The sequence below is a fragment of the Artibeus jamaicensis genome, unplaced genomic scaffold, assembly GCF_021234435.1.
Source record: "Artibeus jamaicensis isolate MK-2021 breed Jamaican fruit bat unplaced genomic scaffold, CSHL_Jam_final scaffold_474, whole genome shotgun sequence".
Lineage (NCBI taxonomy): Eukaryota > Metazoa > Chordata > Mammalia > Chiroptera > Phyllostomidae > Artibeus > Artibeus jamaicensis.
The window spans coordinates 26,080,335-26,104,922 of NW_026522046.1; the positions used below are offsets into that span (position 1 = coordinate 26,080,335).

The 24,588-nt window shown below is 34.4% G+C and overlaps 1 protein-coding gene and 1 pseudogene across 1 annotated transcript in view; one reads left to right on the forward strand and one right to left on the reverse strand.

The window, feature by feature from the left end:
• The window catches only part of RSRC1 (arginine and serine rich coiled-coil 1), a 321,547-nt gene that overhangs the window by 240,609 nt on the left and 56,350 nt on the right, over positions 1-24,588 (reverse strand). Inside the window, exon 5 of the mRNA XM_053657700.1 lies at positions 215-388. Within this exon, the coding sequence (XP_053513675.1) occupies positions 215-388 (174 nt within the window). The remainder of the gene's footprint in view (positions 1-214; positions 389-24,588) is intronic.
• Positions 19,872-24,027, forward strand: LOC128626248 (60S ribosomal protein L26-like; annotated as a pseudogene).

Below are 24,588 nucleotides of genomic sequence, written 5' to 3' on the forward strand. Positions count from 1 at the left end.
GATTTATTACATAAGCATTAAATAAAAATAGGAATAGAAAACAGTAAAAACTTGAGATAACTATTTTGATTTACTCTTTCCTCTATCTTCTTTGTATGTTCCTCTTTTTTCCATCTAAGTAACTCTTCCAAGAATAAAAATTTAGTCTGAACATGAAATCACTGAGTCATCAACGCTTAGGATTTGCTGAATGTTCACGGAAATACCAACTTACCCACGTTTGAGGCTGTATAACTCCTTGTCCTTGCCTTTATCCTTCTCCTTCCCTCTTTTCTCCTTCTCTCTGCCTTTACACCGTTCTCTGTCCCGAGATCGACTACGGGTTCTTCTGTGACTGGACCTTTCACTGCTTCGACTATGGGAGCGTGGACGAGGTCTTGACCTGGACCTACAGTAAGCAGATTTTATGAAATATGTTTAGTGTGTATTTGGCATGAAATACTGAAATGATGAAATAAAATTTTAGCACTTCTTTTCTGAGGACAAACCAAGCCTGTGTCATGCAGAACAGCTATAACTCCAATAAAAAAATTTAAAACATACAAACAAACAAAAAAGTCCAGTCTGAAAAACCACAAGACTCAGGACAACCACCACAAAAGAAAAACAATGTGGGAATCTCGGAAAGGAGTCAGAGGAGGAAGCTAAAATTCTTTATGTAAAGTCTTCAAATCTCTGGCTGAATCCTACATAGTGCACATAAATGGCAGATTCCAAACAGGTGAGGATAAAAAAAATTGAACTAAAATTTCAACTGCACCCCAATGACAGGATTTTTACAATTTTAATTTAACTAAGTTAATTTTCTGCTAACACAAAGTAAACAAAAGTAAACAAAAAAAATCAATGTTCTTCAGAGAAATATAATGGAATCCAGAGTAGAGTGAAACCTCAGTTCTTGAACTTAATTTGTTCTGGAAGGGTATTTGAGAAACAATTTGTTCAAAAACTGAATTATACAGTTGACTGATCATATAAGTATCAGTATGAAAGGGTTGTCAGGTCGAGAACCGATATTCTGTTTACCAACTGAACATTTTTCTCGTGAAAAACTTGGTCCAAAACTGAACTGTTTGAGATAAGAGACGTTTGAGAACCGAGGTTTGACCATATTCAAAATGTGACTACTAGATATATAAGAAAACATTAAAAATGTGACCCAGTCTCAAGAAAATACACAGTTACTGGAGACCAACACTGAGAGGAACCAGATGCTGGAATTAGCAAGCAAAGATTTTAAAGTAGTAACTGTAATTATGCTTATAATGAATATAAAGCTAATAAATCTCAGCAGAAAAACTAGAAAATGAAAAACAGAAATTCTGTAACTAAAAACACACAATATTTGAAATTAAAATTATGCTAAATAATGTCCTGTCTGGTGTGGCTCAGTAGATTGAGTGCCAGCCTGCAATCTGAGGGGTCACCAGTTCAATTCCCAGTCGGGGCACACACCTGGGTTGCAGGCTGGGTCCCAAATGGGGGAGGGGAGTACATGAAAGGCAACCACAAATTAATGTTTCCCTCTCTTCCCCTCTCTCTAAAAATAAATAAATGAAATAAAATAAAATTATGCTAAATAAGATTTAAAGTATACTGGTAACAACACAGAAAAGAATCTGTATACTTAAAAATCAATCGAAATTATCCAATATGAAGAACAGAGAAAAAATGATTGCTAATAATTAAAGAAAAACATACCCTCTGGGATTTGTTTGACAATATTTAAGTGTGTCAAAAATGTTTATTTAAACCCAGAAGTAGTAAAAAATAATGAGACAGAAGCAAATTTGTAAGTAGTGGTCCAAACTTCCCCGAATTTAGTGAAAGACAAAGGTAGATATTCTGGAAGTTCAGTGAACTCCAAGGCAAATATGAAGACCATGACTAGTAGTAACACCATAGTCGAAGTAATGAAATAAAAAGTAAAGAGAAATACTGAAACTACTCAGGAGGAAAAAAACCAACATTACATTTTGAACAGCAATGATGAATTACTGCTGGCTTCTTATCAGAAACAATAGAGATTAAAAGAAAGTGGAACAAAATTCTTAACATGGTGAAAGAAAAAAAAAATCAACCCCAAATTTTATAACCAGCAAAAATATACCTCAAAAACTGAAGTAAAATTAAGACATTTTTGAGATAAAGAAAAAGTAAAATACAATAATCAATAGTATGTCTGCAATTACAACAGATACTAAAGTTCTTCAAGGTAAAGAAAATGATAACATAAAAACTTGGATCTTTAGGATGGAATGAAGGCCTTTAGGAATGGTAAATATTAAAAACTACTTCTCTTAAATTATTTAAAGTATATATGTATTAATGCTTAAAGTAAAATGTATAATGTCTTACTGAAGGGTTATAATGAATATATACAACTTCTATAGAATAAAGTATGGGTTAGGTAAATGGACCTATACAGTTATAAAGTTTCCACATTTCATCCAAATGATGAAGCAGTAACTCTAAATACACTGAAATGATAAGAGCATATATGAAACCCTTACAGTAGTCACTTGAAAAAAATGCAAATAAATATAGATACAATTTTTTTAATGAGCAAAAGAGAATTATTAAAAATATTCATTAATCCAAAAGGAGGCTGGAAAGGATGTACAAAAAATATCCCCCAAACAGAGGCTCACACATATAACAATAAAATGGTAGAATTAAATTTAAACATATCAATAAATACATTATTAATGAACTAAATACTTTAATTAAAAAACAGAGCTTGTTCAAATGAATTAAAACGCCATACACAACTACATGCTGTCTATGAGATATATACTTTAAATATACAGCCACAGATAGGTTAAAAGTTAATGTCTAAAAATAGATATATCATACAAACAGTAAACAGAGGGAGGCTGGAATGAATGTATTAACATTAGCCAAACTACAAGTATCACCAGAAATATAATGGATACTTCGTGATAATCAAAGGATCAATTCATAAGTAATATTCACACAAAATATGTTTATCTGCCCAGAACAGAATTAAATTAGAATTCAGTAACAATAAAACATCTGGAAAAAATACCAACTATATAAAAATTAAATAGTATACTTCTAAATAATTCCTGGACCAGTGAGAAATCACTAGAAACATGAAAAATTTTTTAAACTAAAAAACAATGAAAATACAGAATGAAAGAATTTGTCAGATGCAGCCATATTTAGCAGTGAAATTCAGAGCTTTAAATGTTTACCTTAGAAAACAAGAAAGGTCCAAAAAATCAATTACCTATGCTTCCACATTAAGAAGCTAGAAAAAGAAGAACAAAGTAAACACAAGGCAGGTAGAATGAAGGTAAGAATAATCAATGGAATAAAGAGCAATAAAGAAACTTAACAAAGCCAAAATCTGGTTCTCTAAGAGCTAGATTGATCAAGCAAAGAAGAAAAGAGCAAGCATAAATTACAAAAATTAAGAATGCGGGCAACAGGAAGACCACATGAACTAGGCTTGTGTACTCAGGATGTACGTTGGTCTTGAAGAGAACTGCATGGGTTTCAGTAGTAGTAATGTTGGTCCTCCTTCATCCCCAACTGGTTCACTCAGTAAATGAAGAGCATTACTACATCATGAGATCACAACCTTCCTTTTTAATATATGACTTTGAGAAGTTACAATTTTATTGCTAGGAATGCCAATATGGGCTTATTAATTTATAAATATAAATTTTCATCATTTTTCTTTACATTTTACTATTCCCTCTCTTAATTCTGACACATGATTTCTTTACACATAAAATGAAGTTTAAGTAAACAAAAACAAACCCACAGATACAGACAACAGAATGGTGGTTACTAGAAGGGAAGGATGTTTGGGGGAGGACAAAGGGCATCAAAGGTATAAAATATATGATGACAGAAGGAGACTAGACTTCAGGTGGTGAACACAAAACAAAGTATACAGATGTCATATTATACACTTGTATACCTGAGATTTACATGTTATTAACCAATGTTATCCCAATAAAATTAATTTGAAAGTAAAAATTTAATTTATCATAATTTATTGCCCCCACAGATGTTACCTTATTCATTTATAATTAAATCTTCTATTATTTGTGAATATATTAAAAATTTAGCAAATTATTCTAAAATCTTTGAACAATAATTAGTCACAATTTGGAGTTTTCCAATGAAAAGAAAGTAACAATAATAAAAATGAAGGGTGTCTTTTTTGTGAAAACCTCAACCACTACAAGTAAATTACATGTATGAGTATACAGACATATAATATATTATCTTAATTTGGTTCTAAATTGTTTGGGTCTAAAATACAGGGCCCAGCACAAATAATGCCCCTTACTTTACAAAATCATAAGCATGTAATTCTGTAACATAACAATATTGCACTCAAACACAGCGTCTGACAGTTCAAATGAAAACTATGAATTATTACACCCATATTATTACCCTACCAACCACACTCAACAGTCCTTACTTCTGCATGACCTTGTATAATTCTGGCAATTAGTTTTCACTTAACTAGTGAAAATGTAGAGTAACAAAACACAAATTAGTTAAATGTACTTTAAAATCAACAACAAAACTCAAAGAGCTTCTTTAAAAAATAAATCTTTAACATAAGCTCATTTCTTAGTGGTTAGCCCTTGTTAAAAAAAAATAAACCGTTGGACAAAATGTGCTACCACTAGTGAATTCCAAATTAAATGGATTATGGTGAAATTATGGCTTTACTATATCTTAAAAGTGAGGTATCTTCTGTCATATACCCAAAGTTACAGAAATATTGTGTTGAATGATAAATAATTCTTCATATAATGGTATCCTCACACAAGTTTCTTCCTCTCTGGTCATGTTTCCTTGTCTACAAAAGCAAGGTAATAACTACCTTTCAGGGTTACTGTAAGGGTTAAATAACAGTATCTGACTAAACTGTGAGAAAGCAGGCACGATCTGGGAGGAGGCAGCCACAGAGAAAGAAGTCACTGAGGAATGTGCTAAACTGAATGAACGGGTGAAACCTGAACAGCAGCAAATGGAGTATATTTCCCTCATACCATATACCTAATCCAGTAAGAGCAGAGTTCTGATTTTGACAGACCTTTAAATCTTTTTTTTTAATTTTTTATTGATTATGCTGTTACAGTTGTTCTATTCCCCCCCTTCCTTCCCCTCCACCCTACCCCCCCATCCCCACCATTACCCCCCCTTTAGTTTATGACCATGTGTCTCAAGTCCTTTAGATTCTATATTTCCCATGCTATTCTTGCCCCCCCCATCTATTTTCTATCTACTGTCTATGCTACTTATTTTCTGTACCTTCTCCCCCCATCTCCTCCTCCCACTCCCCTGTTGCTAACCCTCCTTGAGATCTTCATTTCTATGTTTCCACTCCTGATCTAGCTGTCCTTTTAGTTTGCTTTCGTTTTAGGTGTGGTTGTTAATAACTATGAGTTTGTTGTCCTTTCACTGTTCATGTTTCTTTAACTTCTTTTTCTTAGGTAAGTCCCTTTAACATTTCATATAATAAGGGCTTGGTGATGATGAACTCCTTGAATTTGATCTTACCTGAGAAGCACCTTATCTGTCCTTCCATTCTAAATGAAAGTTTTGCTGGATAGAGCAATCTTGGTTGTAGGTCTTTGGATTTCATGACTTGGAATACCTCTTTCCAGCCCCTTCTTGCCTGTAAGGTCTCTTTTGAGAAATCTGCTGACAGTCTGATGGGGACTCCTTTGTAGGTGACTGTCCCCTTAGCTCTTGCTGCTTCTAGGATTTTCTCCTTCATTTTAATTTTGGTTAATGTAATGATGATGTGCCTTGGTGTGTTCCTTCTTGGGTCCAACTTCTTTGGGACTCTCTGAGTTTCCTGGATTTCCTGGAAGTCTATTTCCTTTGCCAGATTGGGGAAATTCTCTTTTATTATTTGTTCAAATAAGTTTTCCACTGGTGGCTGTGCCTTTCCCCCTTCTGGTACCCCAATAATGCGGATGTTGGAACGTTTAAAGATGTCCTGGAGGTTCCTAAGACTCTCCTCATTTCTTTGAATTCTTGCTTCTTGACTCTTTTCTGTTTGGCCATTACTTGCTTTCTTCTGGTCCACTCCATTGATTTGAGTCCCAGTTTCCTTTTCATTGCTATTGGTGTCCTGTGCAATTCCATTCATTTCCATTAGTTTCGCCTTCATATATTTGTCTAATTTGTGGCTATAATCAACCAGTTCTGTGAGGATCCTGATGACCAGTGTTTTAAACTGTGCGTCTGAGAGTTTTGCTACTTCTTCATCGCTTAGATCTATGGGCTCTGGGGCTTTGAGATCTTGCAACATTTTTGGTCTGTTCTGGCCCTTTAAGCGTGAGAAGCGGTGCCTTGGACTCCCGGGTCGCTGGGTTGTGACACTGTATGTGGGGGCGTGGTCAGAGCGGGGAAATGGCGGCGCCCTCCACTGCCACTTCCCGCGTGGACCCGCCGGGCCCTGGTCCAACCGCCCACTCCCTCGCCTGTCCGCCCATGCACAAATGGGCGACCACAGTCAACACGCAGCACCGCTTCCCTGCTGTCTCCCCCGCGGTCGCTCTGGTGGCTCGCTCAGTCGCTCACTAGGTCCAACCCTGCGCCTGGATTCCGCACCTGAGTCCGGCTGACCGAGACCTCCTGTGCAATCCTGCTTCACCAGCCGCTGGTTTTGCCCCTTACCGGTCAGGCTGAAGAATTTGTTGTTAACGGACTTCCGAAAAGTTCAATTTTCCGTGTTCTGGCTGTGTTTTCTGTTGCTAATATTTAGTTGTCTTTAAACATGGTTGTGTGAGAAGGCACGGCACATCCACCTATGCCTCCATCTTGGCGGAAGTCCCCAGACCTTTAAATCTTAAGGTTGGCATAGGACTGCTCAAGTTTCAATTTTCAATATATTTTTTTCTTTTGTATATGAAGGTAAATAATAGTAATCTTGGCTAATGATGCATGTCTTCTTTATTCAAAAACCCTTAGCAGCCAAATATACCATCTTCACTAGTTTGCCCTTAACTGGAAAAGCACATCACCTATTATCTAAGTCTTTGGGGAATAAAAGGAAATACTTTTCAGAGTCAAGTAGGGCACTTAACATAAGGAAAACAGGTCTAAATTGTCACTGTTCCGCAGAAACCAGACGGTAGGATCACTCTATCACCATCCCAGCAAAGCTCCGCACTGCATATAGAGGTTTTCTATGAATTACTATCTGTCCACCTTCCCCATGGCACCAACTTTCCAATCTTTAATCTTCCCAACTTACCCTATTCACGAAATAATCACTTACCTCCAAACTGATCTCAAGCTTTTTCCTAACTCAAAGATTCCACTCTAGAAAGCACATTCTTGCCAGTCTCCAAAAACATCTTCCTCGTTATTTAGCGTGTTTTCATACGAGTGACCCATGCTATTCTCAGATATTCTCCTAAAAATGCTGCTGGTGCAGCTCAATGAACTATGATAGCAACAGCAGATCTGTAAGTTAAGTCATTCATGATATAAAATCTAAAGAAAAGTAGTAAGTTTTAAAATATCACAGTATGCAACAAGCTACTATGATAGCAATAGTAGATCTATAAGCTAAGTCATTCATAATATAAAATTTAAAGAAAGAAGTAAGTTTCAAAATATCACAGTATGCAACATAAGCTACCCCCCAATGATGTGTTAATGTTTGTTATTTTAATCCTGATGTGTAGGCCTCTTAATCTTGCTTATAAACTACAAGGGGGGTAAGAGACTGAAGAGAACACATGAGAAAAAAGAAAGCAAATCAAAACACAGGCAAAACGACTTTACTGAAGGCTGCTATCAAGAACCACAAAATCACAGATAAAAATGACTTAAACTGCTGACTTCTTAGTGTCATAAGAATTACTTTACAATATATATTTGTAAAACTCATGTCTTAAGGCATATGAACAACCCCACTGACTTTATTAAGTAACTTTAATTACATATTTGAGGGATCTCCATCAAAAAGTAACAGATCGAGTAAAGATTCCTACCCTGACCAGACAAAAACAAAAAAAAATCAAAGACCCTACACTAAAATTTAAGATGTGAATTTGTCCCTCATTTCTTAAATAGTTTTCTGATAAATCACTCTACAAGTCTCTAGAGTACCAAAGCCAATATGGAGATATATTATAAGCAAAGAAACATTTGATAAAAAATGTGGCACTCTAGAACACACAATATATAAGCAATAAATGGACAGCAAGATGTCCTATTATACCAGATAAATGCTTTCAATATCTACAAAACAGGAAGAATCACCATAACACCCTTACATAAAATGAATTACTGCCCTCAAGAACCAATTTGTCAAGCTTCTTAATTGGCTAATAAGTTCTAAACACATGCAATCAAAATGAATATCCTAATATTTTATTTTTCAAAAAAATAAAATATTTTAAATAGTCACTTAAGTAGAGTTCTACAAAAAAAAGGACTACATTTGCTATAAAATAAAACTGTCATCAAAATTTAAAAATTACTCATGGAATAAAATAACACAGGTTACATGTCACATGGACATTTTGAACACAAACATGTACTTTCTCACCCCCAACCAAAATCCAACTAAAACCATAACTAGGAGATTTTTTTTAAAGGATCTCCTATACTCTAGGAAAAAGATATATTTTAAAAAGTAAAGTGTCCATTGACGGCATGGTGGCAAAAGAAAACTAGAAAACAATGTGCTAAAGCCAGGGCTCAATAAAAACAAGATGTCAACAAAGGATTTAAAAATAGACACAGCTTTCCCTATAAAGTTCCCCATTTATTAAAGAAACTCTATTTCACTGTGTTAATAATAATAATAGAACAGCACCATTCAAAAAACCTTGTGAGTCACCCCAAAACCTTCAGCCCATCCACAGAACTGCCGATTACTGCTGATCCAGGAGTAATCATTAACATCATTAACAACAACAAAGATCCAACATCTATACAAAGCAAATGTAAGAAAGAAAAAAAAGTCAGAATCAAATTTTTCAGGTGATACAAATATGCCCCACAAAAAACCCATAAAGCAGAGGAGACTGTAACACAACCACTCCAACATTAAATATAGCATACAATAAGAGAAACAGATGTTAGTGATAAAAAATACAGGAAAAATAAACTTTTAACAAATAAAACTAAGAAAGGATCAGAGAAAGTACCTAATAGAAAGAAGAGGCAGAAAATGAGCATCCAACCTGAGACTGTGGAAGAAAAGACAATATTACAATCATAATCTAAGAACACTTTTGGAACTAAAAGAATATCCATGTAGGAAGGGTCCACCATACATGGAGAAATGGATTAACCATAGTCAACTCAAATATATGCTGATGAAGTTAATGCACATAAGTGAAAAAAGAAGAACAATGATCAAGTCACCAGCAAAGAAAGTCAGGCTGGCAACAGTTTTCTAAACTACAAGACATATATCAAAACAATGGCTTTAATTTTCCTTAAGGAGCTCAACGTGAGTAGAAGGGGAATACTCACAATGGCACATCTACTCAAGCTATCCTTCAGGTACCAAAAGTAGAGGAAATAAAAGTAATAGAAGTACTAATTTATTTTAGACTCCAACAAGTAAAGCACATAAAGCAAAAATAAAAGAATGTTTTAACAAGCTAATAAAGAAGAAAATGCAATATAATGAACCAAAGAACACGTAGAAAAAAATGAATTGGACAAAGGAAAAAACAGAATAAGATGGGAGATTTAAAACCAAATATAATTGTAATCAATAAATATAAATAGACTAAATAATAATAATACAATTGAAATAAAAACTATCAGATTGAAGAAAAGCAACTATAGGTGACTTTCAAAATGAACATATTAAATATAAAACCTAAGAAAGATTTAAAGTACAAAAAGGAAAAGATATATAAAGACTAACAAAAAGAAAGATGGTGAATTTATTTCAGTATAAGACAAAACATACTTCAAAGTAAGAAACATTTCTAGAAATAGATATTTCATGATGATAAGGCCACTCCAAAAAGAATAAGGCAATTCTGAATTTGCATACTTTTAATAATACAGCCTCAAAATATATAAAGCAGAAGCTGAAAGAACTTGAAGTTAAACAGACAAATACACTATCAGGATTTGTCTGTAAGCTCTCTTAGTAACCAATAAAATAAGTAGGTTTGTGGGGGTGGGAAGAGTGGGGTAAAGATACAGAAGATCTGAACAAGTAGTTAAACTTCACCTACTTAACTGTATCCTGAAACTGTATAATATTCATTTTTACCAATTTTATCTGTAATACTTCCTGAAATAAACCCTGTGATGAGCCATAAAATTAATCTCAACACATTTCAAAGATGAATGGTACTCAGATAATGTTCTCCAACTACAGTGGAATTAAGCAAGAAAGAAACAAACAAAAGGCAACTAGAAAAGTCTCCAAATGTTTAACAATTAAGTAATATATTTCAATATAACCCATGGGAAAGATGACCTCACAACGAATACTTTAAATTTTTAACTGAATGAAAAGTAAAATATGGCACATCAAAACTGTGTAGTTTATAGCTAAAGCACAGTAAAGGGGAAATTTACAGCATTAAATATACTGTACATATATTACATATACTATACATTAAATTAGGAAAGAATAAAATCTAAAATAAATTATCTAAGCATCCATCTCAAGGAGTTAGAAAAGAGGACAAAAAATTACACTTGAAGGTAAAGGGAAAGAAATTTTTTCAAAAGCAAAACTTAATGAACCAAAAGACTAAGAAAGAAAAAGCTGATTCTTTGAAAAGCAGATGAACCCTTGAGAGAAATGACAAGGAAAAAGAGAGAAATCACAGATAAAATAATCAATACTGTAATTAAATGACCTTTGGCATAGGGGTTAAAGGCTATGTGAATGGCCCTCCCGCCATGAACAGCTAGAAAAGCAGACAAAATGTATGAAACAACTATTCCAAATACTAGACAACAGGCAAAGAACTGTGATTATTTCAAGAAAAGGGAAGCAAGGAAACCCTAGAAATCTTCAAGCTTACTACCATTAGGAAGTTTACAAGCCACAGAGAAAGGAGAGGGAGCCCAAACAGAACTTGGCAGACTTGCTGAGTTAGTAAAAAGACAGACCTTCAAGGAGGCCAAGGTGGTGAGAATTTGCAAGGCATTAGACCAAAGAAAAGAAAGTTGGACAGAGACAGGGATCCGGAAATCTCCAATGGGCTCCCCTACATCTTCTGACAAGTTCCAAACTATAAATATGTGTGTGAGGTGAAATTCACGGGACCAGAGGAAAATACAATGGAAAGCAACAGAAATCATGCATATCATACAGGAGAAATGGTGTTCCACTAGCCAGAGTGGACACACCCTATATGTAAGGCATTATATAGGTTATTGGAACTGAATTAGCTAAGAGTAAACTAAAGGCACTCTAGACCCATTCTAACAGAGCTTAAAAGCAAGCTGTAGTGTGGGCAAAATACTACCTGAAGACATTAGATCATGGCTACAGAAATGTTTATTAGACTATTTTTAATGGACACTTAAAAATTTTCCATTCGGAGGCTAAAAAAATTATTTGAAACTTCATGTATAAGTCTGTTATCTGAAACTCACTATAAAAATCAATGGTTTTTAATCTAATCCACATAAGCTAATTGACAGAAAGTACCTAAAAACCTTATACTAAAAGAATAACTCAAATACACCCAACAACAATAATGATATTTCTTCAGTGAAAAAACACACGCTTTGAATTTTAATTAAGATGAATTAAGGGGGTTAATATTCTTCAGCTTTGCTTACTAACTAACCCTCCATTTGTCTTAGAGAAATCTGTCTCGATCAGTACAGTTGCCCATGTTCTAAACTACAGAACCAAGGTCAACTGTGGTCCTTGCTGGGGACAGAGGATCAAGTTGCTGTAGATCAAGTATTTGTAAACAGGACTGTTTATATTATATATTCTTGACATAGTAATTCCCTATATTGCTCTGCTGAAATATTTCTTACCAAATTTCCAGATACATTCACTTGGACCTATAACTCACATCTGAGTTATCAAAGTTCAAAGCTAGTCAATAAAAATCAAAACCAATCTCTCATCTACCAAGATAGTTAATACTCTAAAATACATATACATAATAATATGCTTGCGTAGTATATGTTTTATTTAGTGATATTACAGGGCATTACATTTGACCCTATTATTACTAAAGATCTACATGCTAAAAAGAGTATTAGCTGTATTCCTCTATTTCTCTTCTAATTCTCTGGAGTATTTAAACATATAATTATTGTTGTAATCTCCTTTCAGTGTTTGGGGGGATATTTTTGTTCTTGCTTTGAGATGAGGCGGGGTTGGGGTGGGTTTTGGTTTGGTTTCTGCTTTAAGTAAAATGAACTCTGAAAAGTTCAGAGGTCACAGAGCCAACGTGTGATAGAGCTGAAATCTGAACCCAGGTTTGTCCACATCCTTTCAATTAGAGCACACTACCAGTAAGATCTGATTGCAGTATCGTTTTCAAATAAAACCTATAAACCAGAAAATAAATATCTACAGACTCATTTCTGAAATATTATCAAAAGATTTAACTTCACCCTATTAATGCTAGATCCAGCCAACCAAATATCTTGGAATTCTCATCATGTCAATATTAAAAAATCCCCAATCATCATTTCCAGTTCCCCATTTTAAAAAATATTATAGGTACAATTGGAAAGAGGAAAAAAAGCAAAAGAGAAATGCAGAATGCCAGTGCCTCCCCCCCTAAAAAAGCATATAACCCACCCACTATGCCAAAGGTTAAGTCATTTAGTCAAGTTCAAAGATCTTCAAAGACTTCTTAGATCCAGATAAGCCCATATGTTACCAAAATTCTGCGAAAAAGCCATTACTTTCCAATTTGCTTCTCATGTTCAAGATACAGAACACACAGATGCTTGGCATCACTCATCAGTCTTCCTAAATTTTCACACCAGATAATCAAGATCCTCCAATAACTTTCCTATCTAAAAATCGTAGAAATGTCTTTATTCCATCAGTGCCTGGCTCACTTGTTAAATCTGAAAGTAACCATAAAAGACGATTCAGTTACTGTACAATAAGTGTTAATTTGCTAATTTCTTCACAGGTAATCAATTAAAATGTAAAATATTGGATAAAATTAGTTGCACTAAATTTAACAGCTGCTCCATAAGCATAATTAGTTTCACAAGGGCCATATGTATCCTGAACAGAGACATAGTTGAAACAAATAGACAGATTTTTAAGCAAGTTCGAGCAAAATCTGCATTTAATTAGCAGGTGGGCACTACAACTGCATAACGTTTTTATACATTTATATTTATGAAGTGACAGAAGATCTAAAGGCTTTTTAAAATGGCGTTTATTGTTTGAATGGGAACTGTTTTGCTGCATGCTAAAGTGATTTAAATCCTTATAGCTCTGCTTTGAAAAAATCATAAATGGTGAAAGAAAACATGTGGAAAACTGTAAAACTAGAAAGAATTTGCGACAAAAAACAGATACACATACCATAACTAAAAGGAAACTACACTTAATTAAATGTACACTACATCTGGAATATCAGCCTAATAAAATGTGAAACTATTAATTTTCATTGTTCTAAAGGAAATGAGGTCAGTGTCATTTAATAATTCCTCCAATTACACTGGACTAACTCATTGGACTATATGTTCTGGATACCATCTAATCCTAAAATGTTATATACTTTACAATATCCTTAAGTTAAATTTTTTAAATAAAGGCATTTAAAATACAAAGAAGTAAAAGAGTAAAATCAGCAAATGAAATCCTTTAGCAGCTGATAGCTACTGGCAATGTATCTTAAACCTTACAACTTTTGGATGAGATTTGTCATGCATGCTCATAAGTATAAGATCATACTTGTTAATTCTTATTAGCACTAAAATCATCATTTTAAATACAGAAGTGGAATATATAATTTAAAAAATTAAAATGGACATGGATGAGGGGAAATTGGAGGGAGGGGGAAGACGGGGGGGTGGGATGGGAGAAATAGATAAAAAAATGTACTTGAAAAGTAACTAAATAAAATTTATTATAAAAAAATTAAAATGGTGTTTACCAGGCCAATAATTTCATTAGCAGGTTATAGTTATTATTTTTAATTTTTAAATACAGAAAGAATAAGTTAGGTTTTTCAAAGGTAAAGTGTTTTAAGAAGTCCTTAATTAATAGAGCAATAATATTTGTAAGAGAAATTAATAATTTTCCAAAAAAAAAAAAACCAGAACAATGAAGCATATTCCTGCAATGTCTGTATGATTACCAACCAAGTGAACTGGTACCTTACATTTTACTATTTATTCACCTATGTAAATATTGGATAGGTATCAATGACATTAAACTTAAATTTTTCTGTAAATAATAAAGTCCAAATGCACAGATAAATTAAATGACTAACCATAAATTTTGATTCTGACATCCTATTTTTGGAAATAAAAAACATCAACCTACATACTTTCTAATTTGTAAAACTTAATTTAAATCTACACATAAAAAATTTTAAATTCATGGAATCCTTGCATGATTATAAAATCAAACTCTGATGACTTGTTTTATAACCATGAATAATATTATTTTATAACCACTAATAATAATTACTTCACATCCAAAAATAAGAGATAAAATACAGATCACTAAAGTGTTCCTTTAAAAGACTTTCTTAATTCATAATATATAAAAACTAAAAGCAATAAAATCTTAATATCCCTTAGTTATATAGCAAATTCTATTATTATAAAGCTAGAAGAACAACTTAAGACACTAAACATTCTAAAGTTATTTACTAAAAACATTTTTTAAATAATTAGTTTCTAAAAGCCTCAAGTAACTTGCTGCAAGACTGAATTCAATGTAACTAACTTAAATGGACAGACTGCTGGTTTACAAATCAGACTGCATTATGTTGCCTTTAAGTAAGATTTCCAATTCCCTGTTTTTTGCTGCTCCTCCAAATCTGTGAACAAGTGCTAAAGTGCTTATGTCAGTGTTTTCAGTGTCCAAAGAAAGGCTTTAATGGTAATAAAAGAATCAGAGAAAACTAGAAGCCTGGGGCATAAAACTTATCTCAACAGTCACCATACTTTATAAATGAAAAACAGAATCAGGTACATCCAGAATTGTTGTGTAGCGTAGTGTAGAGTTTTGTATTGAGCTGTATGTGCAAGTACCAGAGAGAATACTGGAAATGAAGGCATATGTTAGTTTTCTTCATGATTTGGTGTGAGTAATTTAAAAATAACCCCAATGTGGTTTTCTCCTCCCATATATCATATAACAGGAGGCAGAGTAGATTTTAAAACGAGACAGAATCTATGTCTTTAAGGTCTTGTTCCAAAATACAAGAAGAAATAAAGGCAAGGTAAAACTGTCTAAGAACATCTTGAATAGTTAATTGAAAATTCAAAAATCACACTTTTTCCTGTCTTTCCCCTGGATCTCCACCCAGCACGTTGCCAAGAGTGATTAGAAGGTATTCCAAACTCAAGTTCAAGAGACAGTATAAATAATTGATTGCACACTACTGGAAATAGCATTAGCAAGTAAAGAAAAGTAAAAGTAAAAGTAGGATCCCACCTCAAAAGCACCTACAGTGTGTGGATCTTTACAACATTAAAATCAAAAAAGAAATATTTAGGCTCATATTCAAACTTACAAATTACCATTTCACTTTTTCTTATATAACTTCTTTTTTTCTCAAAAGTCCTTCATAAAATGAATGGCTTCTACATAAATAATTTATCTATTTTAAGCTGATATTTTCCTTTTTAAGACAAGCAAAAACATTAACTTCCTAACTAAATCAATACTACAATGAATACCCATAAATTCACTAGAAGATAAATTTACACAAATAATACAAAGGCACTTCTTTTTTTAAGCCATGATTTATTTCCCTTTTCACTACTGATTAAGGAGAAAAAAGGTTACATATTTTAAAAAATAACTTTGCAACCAACATTTTATTTTAACTTGGTGTTGAAAAAATGAAAATATGAATAATAAAACCCAATTTATTCTCTTGAAAATAAGATCATATAAACCACTTTATCCTCTTCAAAATATTTTTAAATACTCAAATTATCACCCAGTGCTTTCCTTGCAGATAATTAAATAGAAAGTAAGTTACTTTCTCATTTAACTACTAACATTTACCTGGATTAATACAGATTAAAGTAGAGGAAGTATACAAACTGGCAGCAGTGACAACTGACAAACCGATATAAAAGTAGAATACAAAATGAACTTAAAAATTAGACATTGGAAACTATCAAATCAGCACAGTGTGGGACCATGTAGCCTATTCTTCAAATAGTTTATAGCATTACAATACAGCTCAGAATACACCACAAATGAACATCATAAAGGTCTTAGCTCATTAGCAAAAACAGAATGACTGGATTTAAACTTCCATGAAAAATAAAAGCTGAAATACCTACCCTCAAGAGAGAAATAATAATACTTAAACATATTATCAGAAAAAAACTTTCTAATTATTATGCGAACCATTCTTTCCTTGATCATAAAACAATCTGAACAAAAGAAGCTTTAAAATAAAAAAGGTTTAAAAAATCTCTCAAAGTATTTTCTATCAATGCTTAGCCTACCACATTAACTCTGTGAGTTTGAGGAATCCTAAGGCTGCCTTAAGTATTCATTTGGGGTCTCTGTAAACCTGAGTCCAGATTACCAAGAAAAAAAAAGTGTGTAATGAGGAACTTAAAACAAAGTTTGTAATCTCATGCTTCCTAACAAGCTAATAAGGAAACCCCAGGTGGGGAGTTTTCCCAACACCCTAAGAAAAGGTATTTAAAAAATTAGCTTATGTTTATTAAGTGTTAGTTATATGTCTGACATCATGAACTTTATAAATAATTTGTGATTGACTTACAAAATTCAGATGACAGCAATACACACCAGATACCTTACTGTCTAATGCTCTTTGCACTGGCTCTTCCCACTGTGTTAACACTGATCCCCACATAGCCCAGACTCCCTCACCTCCTTCAGTTTTCTGCCCAAATATCATCTTTCCATTAAGCTCTACCATTTCCACTCTGTTAAGTACTGAAACCTGACTCTCCCCTAACCTTGCTCCCAGTGCTCTCACCTCCTCTTCCCAGTGCCCCATACCTTATTCTATATTTTTTCAAAATACTTTCTCACGTTCCCAGATGACAGGAATTTCTCTCATGCATCCAGCATTCTGACTCTAAGCCGGTCTATATTTTGAAGTTCCAAGAAGGATTCTTTTTTTCATTCTTCCTATGCCACATTTGCCAAATTCATTTTGCTCTCTTCCTCAAAGCACTAAAAAACATCCAACATTCCTCAATACAGTTTGACAAAAGCATTTCATAAAGTTTCAGGACCTGAAATGTTTTTGCTGACCATCTAGCTCAACGATTCTCAACTGTGACCACTCATTACTCATCCAAGGGGATTTTAAAAATATACAGTAATTCCACTTCTGGGAATATATCTGAAGAGACCTGAATCACTAATTCAAAAGAGTACATGCACCCCTATGTTCACTGCAGCATTACACACAATAGCCAAGATCTGGAAACAGCCCAAGTGCCCATCATTAGAGGAGTGGGTAAAAAAAGCTGTGGAGCATTTACATAATGGAACACTACTCAGACATAAAAAAGAAGGAAATTTTACCTTTTGCAACAGCACTGATGGACCTACAGAGTACTGTGCTCAGTGAAATAAGCCAATCAGAGAAAGACAAGTACCATATGATCTTCTTATATGTGGAATCTAATGGACGAAATAGACCGACAAACAAAATAGAAACAGAGGCGTGGACACATGGAACAATCTGACAGCTGTCAGTTTGCAGGGAAGTTGGGAGAAATATGGTGAAGGGATTAAGCAAAAAACTACATATCTCTACCTCTATGATACAAATAAAATACAGATATACAGATACTGACACAGACACCAGTTTGGGGATAGCCAGAATGCAAGAGAGCGTAGGGATAGGTGGAGTGAGGTGGGCAAAAAAGGGATAAATGGGGACAGGAAAAGACTTTGCTGAGCGATGGACACACAAATACAGTGTGCAGATGATGTTTTGTTGAGTTGTACACTTGAAACCTGTGTGGTTTATCACCCGCCAAAATTAAAAAAAAAATTAATAAAAATTAAAATAGGGCAAAAAAATAAGTTTCATCTACACAGGACAAGAAGCACTAGAAGAGCACGTGTATAAACTCTCCTATGCCCTACATATGAGAAAAGGCTCTGTGACTGTGACCAACCTCCCAGGTGCAAAACTGCCTAAGTTGACTTAAAGTGGAAGAAAATACTAGCAAATTTATCACAAATAAAGAGCTAATACGCCAATTAAAAACCAAGCAATAGGGAAAAAAAGCACAACAAAATGAAATACTGCTGTCAAGAAATATATAAAATATAAGGGCATAGAAAACTGATAGTATAAGGATAGCAAAAGATCTACCAGGCAAACACAAACCAAAATATTCATACTAAACTAGACTAGAAAAACTAGATTTTAAGATCAAAAGCATTTACTAAAGCAGAAGACATTTTGTAATAAAAAAAGTTCAAGAGAATTACAATTCTGTATTTTGTAGGCATACATAAAAATACAGCCTCAACTATATTATTATAAAGCAAGGAGAAATCTTACAGCTCTCAGTAGCTGAGAACAAGCAAACTTATCAGTGGGGCAATAGCATATCTAAACAAAATTAAGAAATTTAAGCTAATCAGTGTATATATAACATTTCTACCAATAACGGAAAATACAGGGTCTGGCAGAAGTAACTCCTACGTGAGGTTTGTAGAGAAATAATATGGGTGTAATAATTTATAATTTTAGTTTGAACATTTCACCTAAGATGTCAAATGATATGCTTGAGTGTGGTATTGTTATGTTACAGAATTACATATTTATGGTTTTGTAATAAAGGAGGGGTGTTATTTGTGCCAGACCCTGTATACACATTCTTCTAAAATACATCACAACATTTACAAAAATTGGCTCTATGATATATCATAGACAGTCTCCACAAAGGTTAAAGTGGAGAAATTAAAAGTGTCCAAATGACCAAAATAAAATTATGCAGAAAACAATAACAGAAAAATAAAACAGAAAGAAAAACAAAAGGCCTTATAACTGGAAATTTCAAAATGTATTTCTAAACAACCCATGGTCAAAGAAGATATCAAAAAGCAGATCAGAAAATATGCTTAATTGAATGATAATAAAATACATGAAATTTACGGGATGCAAACTCATGTTTGCATCAAATTCCTGTTTAAACACTGCAATTTGTGACAACATGGATGCATTTTTTAACTTTATTTTTATTGTTGTCACTATTACAGATGTCCTCATTTTCCCCTTTTGCCCACCTCCACCCAGTCCCCCCACCTCCTCTTCCCTCTGGCCATCACCACGCTATTGTCTGTGTCTATAGGAATTATACACATATGTCCTTTAGCGAATTCTCTCCACGGATCTTAAGAGTAGTATTCTAAGAGAAATTAAGTCAGCCAAAAAAGGACAAGAGCTGTATGGTTTCATTCACATGTGGGATATAAAACAAAAAGCAACAAATGAACAAAATACAAATTGATAAATATAGATAATAGAATGGTGGGTACCAGAGGGAAGGGAATGGGAAGAGGATAAAGAGGGTCAAATACATATTGAGGGAAGAAGACTAGGCTTTGGGTGGTAGGCACATGATAGAGTATACAAGTGTTTTATAAGCTCAAACATATGAAATTTATATACTTTTAATAACCAGTGTTACCCCCAATAAACCTAATTTTAATAAAAGACTTCCACTTAAAAAAGTTGCATTTAGAAAAAATATATAGCCTTAAATGGCTAAATTAGGGGAAGACTAAAAAAAAAACAACCAATGATTAAAACATCCATTTAAAAAATATGTTGAAAAATGAACAGCAAATTAATTCCAAAGGAGAAAGGAAGAAAATAATAATTCGGACTAAGACTAATTTTAGAAAATAAACAAGAGAAAGGTCGGTAAAACTAAAAGTTAATAGTATAAAAACCTTTTTATTAAATTTATTGGAGTGACACTGGTTAATAAAATATGTAGGTTTCAGGTGTATAATTCTATAATACATCATCTGTATATTGTATGATATGTTCACCATCCCAAGTCAAGTCTCCTTCCATCATCACTTATCCCTAAATCTTTAGTGACACTGATCAAAAAAAATAAGAGAAATGTCAAATAACTACTATTGGTAATGGAAAAGGGATCATCACAACAGTCTGTGATAGCAAACATATAAGAAGGTGTTAGAAATAACTTCCTGTTAATAAATTTGGAAAATTAAATAAATGAACAGCATGAGGACTTCCAGTCAAGAGGGAGGCATGGTAAACTTGGCTCACCTCTTCACACAACCACATCAAAAATTACAACTCAACTACAAAAGAACTATCACCCAGAATACTCAGAAAATCGAGCTGTAGAGGAGTCCGACAAAGAATCAAAGAAGTCACATTCATTCAGACGGGTAGGAAGGGTGCAGATGTGGAGACATGGAAAGGGTGGTCCCACATCCATGTGTGGTGGATAAAAATTGGGAGAAAGACCTCAAGAACGAGGGATCCCAGCCCCACACCAAACCATCCAGCCCAGGGTTCCAATGCCAGAAAGTTAAGTTTCCCATAACATCTGGCTATAAAAACCAGAAGAGTTGGGACTACAGAACAAGCTGCAGGATTCTCAGGAGTCTCCTCTCAAAGGGCCCACAAAGGACTTAGATTATATGCAGACTCACTCCCTTGGGGCTTCAGCACTGGGGAAGCAGCTAAAAGGGCACCAGTGGCTTATAGGGAGAAACTAAAGGGGCATCAGGGCAAGTGTCTGGGGATAGTTTTCTTCCTGACAAAACTCCAGAGGCCAGGCAGTGGCATTGTCCCCTTTCTGAGCCCTCCCCCACACAGAGCCACAGAGCGGCAACACCACACTAGAGACTCCATCAACCTGGTTCACACAGGGTGTCCTGCCCAGGTGATTACTTAAGGCTCCACCACATACATCTTATCGGTTTGCTTTTCTACAACAAGCCTTGCTATTGAGACAGGGAGTCAAAGCACCTCAACTACCTAAAACATAGAAACAAACACAGGGAGGGTGCCAAAATGAGGAGACAAAGAACTATGGCCCAATGGAAAAACAAAACAAAACTCCAGCCCTAGCTGGTATAGCTCAGGGGATTGAGTGTGGGCCTGTGAATCAAAGGATCTCAGTTCAATTCCCAGTCAGGGCACATGCCTGGGTTGCAGGCCAGTTCCCATCAGGGGACACATGAGAGGCAACCATACACTGATATTTCTCTCCTTCTCTCCTTCCCTTCCCCTTTAAAAATAAATAAATAAAATCTTAAAAAATAAAAAAATAAATAAAAACAAAACAAAACTCCAGAAAAAGAACTAAACAAAATGAAGATAAGCAATCTATCTGATTCAGAGTTCAAATCACTCACTGGTTATCAGGATGCTCAGGGAACTCATTAAGTACTTCAACATCATAAAAAGGCCCAGGAGGAAATGAAGTTTACACTAAGTGAAATAAAGAAAAATTTACAGGGAACCAACAGTGGAGTGGATGAAGCCAGGAATCAAATCAATGATTTGGAACATAATGAAGAAAAAAACATTCAATCAGAACAGCAAGAAGAAAAAAGAATCAAAAAGAAAAGAACCCAAGTATAGGCTAAGGAGCCTCTCGGACAACTTCAATATACCAACATATGAATCACAGGGGTGCTGGAAGGAGAAGAGGAGAGCAAGAAATTGATAAATTATTTGAAATAATAATCAAAGAAAACTTCCCTAATTTGGTGATGGAAACAGACATACAAGTCCAGGAAGCAAAGAGAGTTCTAAACAAGATGGATGCAAAGAGGACCTCACCAACACACATCATAATTAAAATGTCAAAGGTTAAAAATAAAGAGAGAATCTAAAAGCAGTAAAAGAAAAACAGATAGTTACCTACAAAGGAACTCCTGTAAGACTGTCAGCTGATTTTTCAAAAGAAACTTTGCAGGCAAGAAGGGCCTGGCAAGAATATTCAAGGTGATGAAAAACAAGGACCTACAACCCAGATTACGCTATCTAAGAAAGCTATCATTTAAAATTCAAGAGCAGATAAAGGGCTTCCCAGACAAGGTAAAATTAAAGGAGTTCATCATCACCAAGCCATTACTGTATGAATTGTTAAAGGGACTTATTTTAAAAAAAAGAAGATCAAGCCCTGGCTGGTGTAACTCAGTGGATTGAGCGTGGGCCTGGAAACCAAGCAACCACGGCTCGATTCCCAGTCAGGGCACATGCCTGGGTTGCAGGCCAGTTCCCAGCAGGGGACACACAAGAGGCAACCATACATTGATATTTCTCTCCCTCTCTTCTTCCTTTCCACTATAAAGATAAATAAATAAAATCTTTTAAAAAAAATTTTTAATAAAAAATACAAATAAAAAAAGATCAAAAAGTATGAACATTAATATGGCAAAAAATTCACAACTATCAACAGTTGATCTAAAAATATACTAAGCAAACAAGCAGAAGAGAAGAAGAATCATATATATGGAATCATTTGGGGGTTATCAGCTAAGAGGGAGAAGAAGAAGAATGGGAGAAAAAGTTCAGGGATTAAGAAGTACAAATTGGTAGGTGCAGGAAGATGTCAAGAACACTACAGGAAGGAGTAGCCAAAGAACTTATTATATGACCCATGGACAAGAACTAAGAGGGGAAGGTATTGCTGCAGGCAGTGGGGGATACAGGGTGGAGGGGGCAAAGGGGGAAAAATTGGGACAACTGTAATAGCATAATCAATAAAATATATTTAAAGAAATAAATGCACAAACTCCTAACACACAAAAATGGAAAATCTGGTATCAATTCTCTCCTTATTAATATGGAGATAAAATCCCAATCAAAGTCTCAGTATACATTTTTCTAGAAATAGGCAAGATGATTCTAAGAATTATATGGTTATAAAATTGGTCAAAATTATCCAAAAATGCTCTTAGAGAAAAAGAACTAGGTAGAAGAACATATCTGATTATCAAGACCTGATTTAATTAACACAGTGCAGTATTGGTGTAAAGATAAACAGATCAATGGAGCAGTTTAAAGAATTCATAAAATCCATGTATATATATAAGCACTTGATTAGAACAACAGTCTTAGTAAGCAGTGAAAAAGGGAAAAGTCTTTTCAAAAAGTGATACTGGGTCAACTGGATGACCACTAAACATAATAAAAAAACTTCACACCATACATCCCAGAATTACATGTTAAAGGTAAAACACTAATATTATTAAGAGATTTTCTTCATAGTGTTGGGGTAAGCAACAATTTCTTTTAAAACACAATGTAATGAAATATGGGATAACACATACATACATACATACACACATAGGACTAACCACAAAGGAAAGGCTATGTTTAAATGAGGAAGCCCTGAACATCAAAAGACACCATTATACTCTTTTGTGGCCATTGCAGAGGTGCCAATGGTGAAAATGAAGTTCAATACCTTTGTGACTTCTGACCAGAGCAAGAACTGTAAAAGGCATTTCAATGCACCTTCCCAATTTTGCAGGAAGGCTATGTCTTTCCTTTCTGAAGAGCTGAGACAGAAGTACAATGTTCAATCCACGCCCATCCGACAGGATGATGAAGTTCAGGTATTCTAGGACATTACAAAGGGCAGAAAGTTGGCAAAGTAGTCCAGGTTTACAGGAAGAAATATGTCACCTACTTTGAACAAGTGCAATGGGAGAAAGCGAACGGTACCGCTGTCCATGTGGGCACTCACCCCAGCAGGCAGTCATCACTAGACTAAAGCTAGAAAAAGACCACAAAAAGATCCTTAAATGTAAAAAAAATAAATCACCAAATAAGAAATGAAAAGGGCAAATACAAGGAAGAAACAATTGAGAAGATGCAGGTATAAAGTCATCTTCTATACAACTTTCATTAAAAACTTGAAATGAAAAAGACACCATTAAAAGATTATAAAGACAAAGCACAGAGTAGAAGAAGATACTTGAAATACGTATTTGAAAATGGCTAATAAGTAGAATGCATTTTTTAAAAACCTTAAAACTGCTGGAAACTGACCTAATACAAAAATTACACGAGGTATCCAAACAGGTACTTCATAAAAGAGACTATAAATGCATGAAAATGTGCTCAACTTTATTAGCCAACGGAAAATAAAATTAAAACACAATGAGATCCTACTATATAATTACCAAAACTGTTAAGTTAAAATAACTGGTTATATAAACACTGGTTGGACATGGGGCACAGGGAACACTCCCATACATGCCTAGTAGGAATCTAAATGAGTGCAGAGCTCATTTAAGAAAAGGTTTGGGACTAAGATGAACATACACTTATTCTATGACCCAGCAATTTCATTCCTGAGGGATGCATACGGGCAAAAAAGACAATGCAGATAAATGTTTTTAGTCCAATTCTTTATAATACCAAAAATGGAAACAACCCAGCT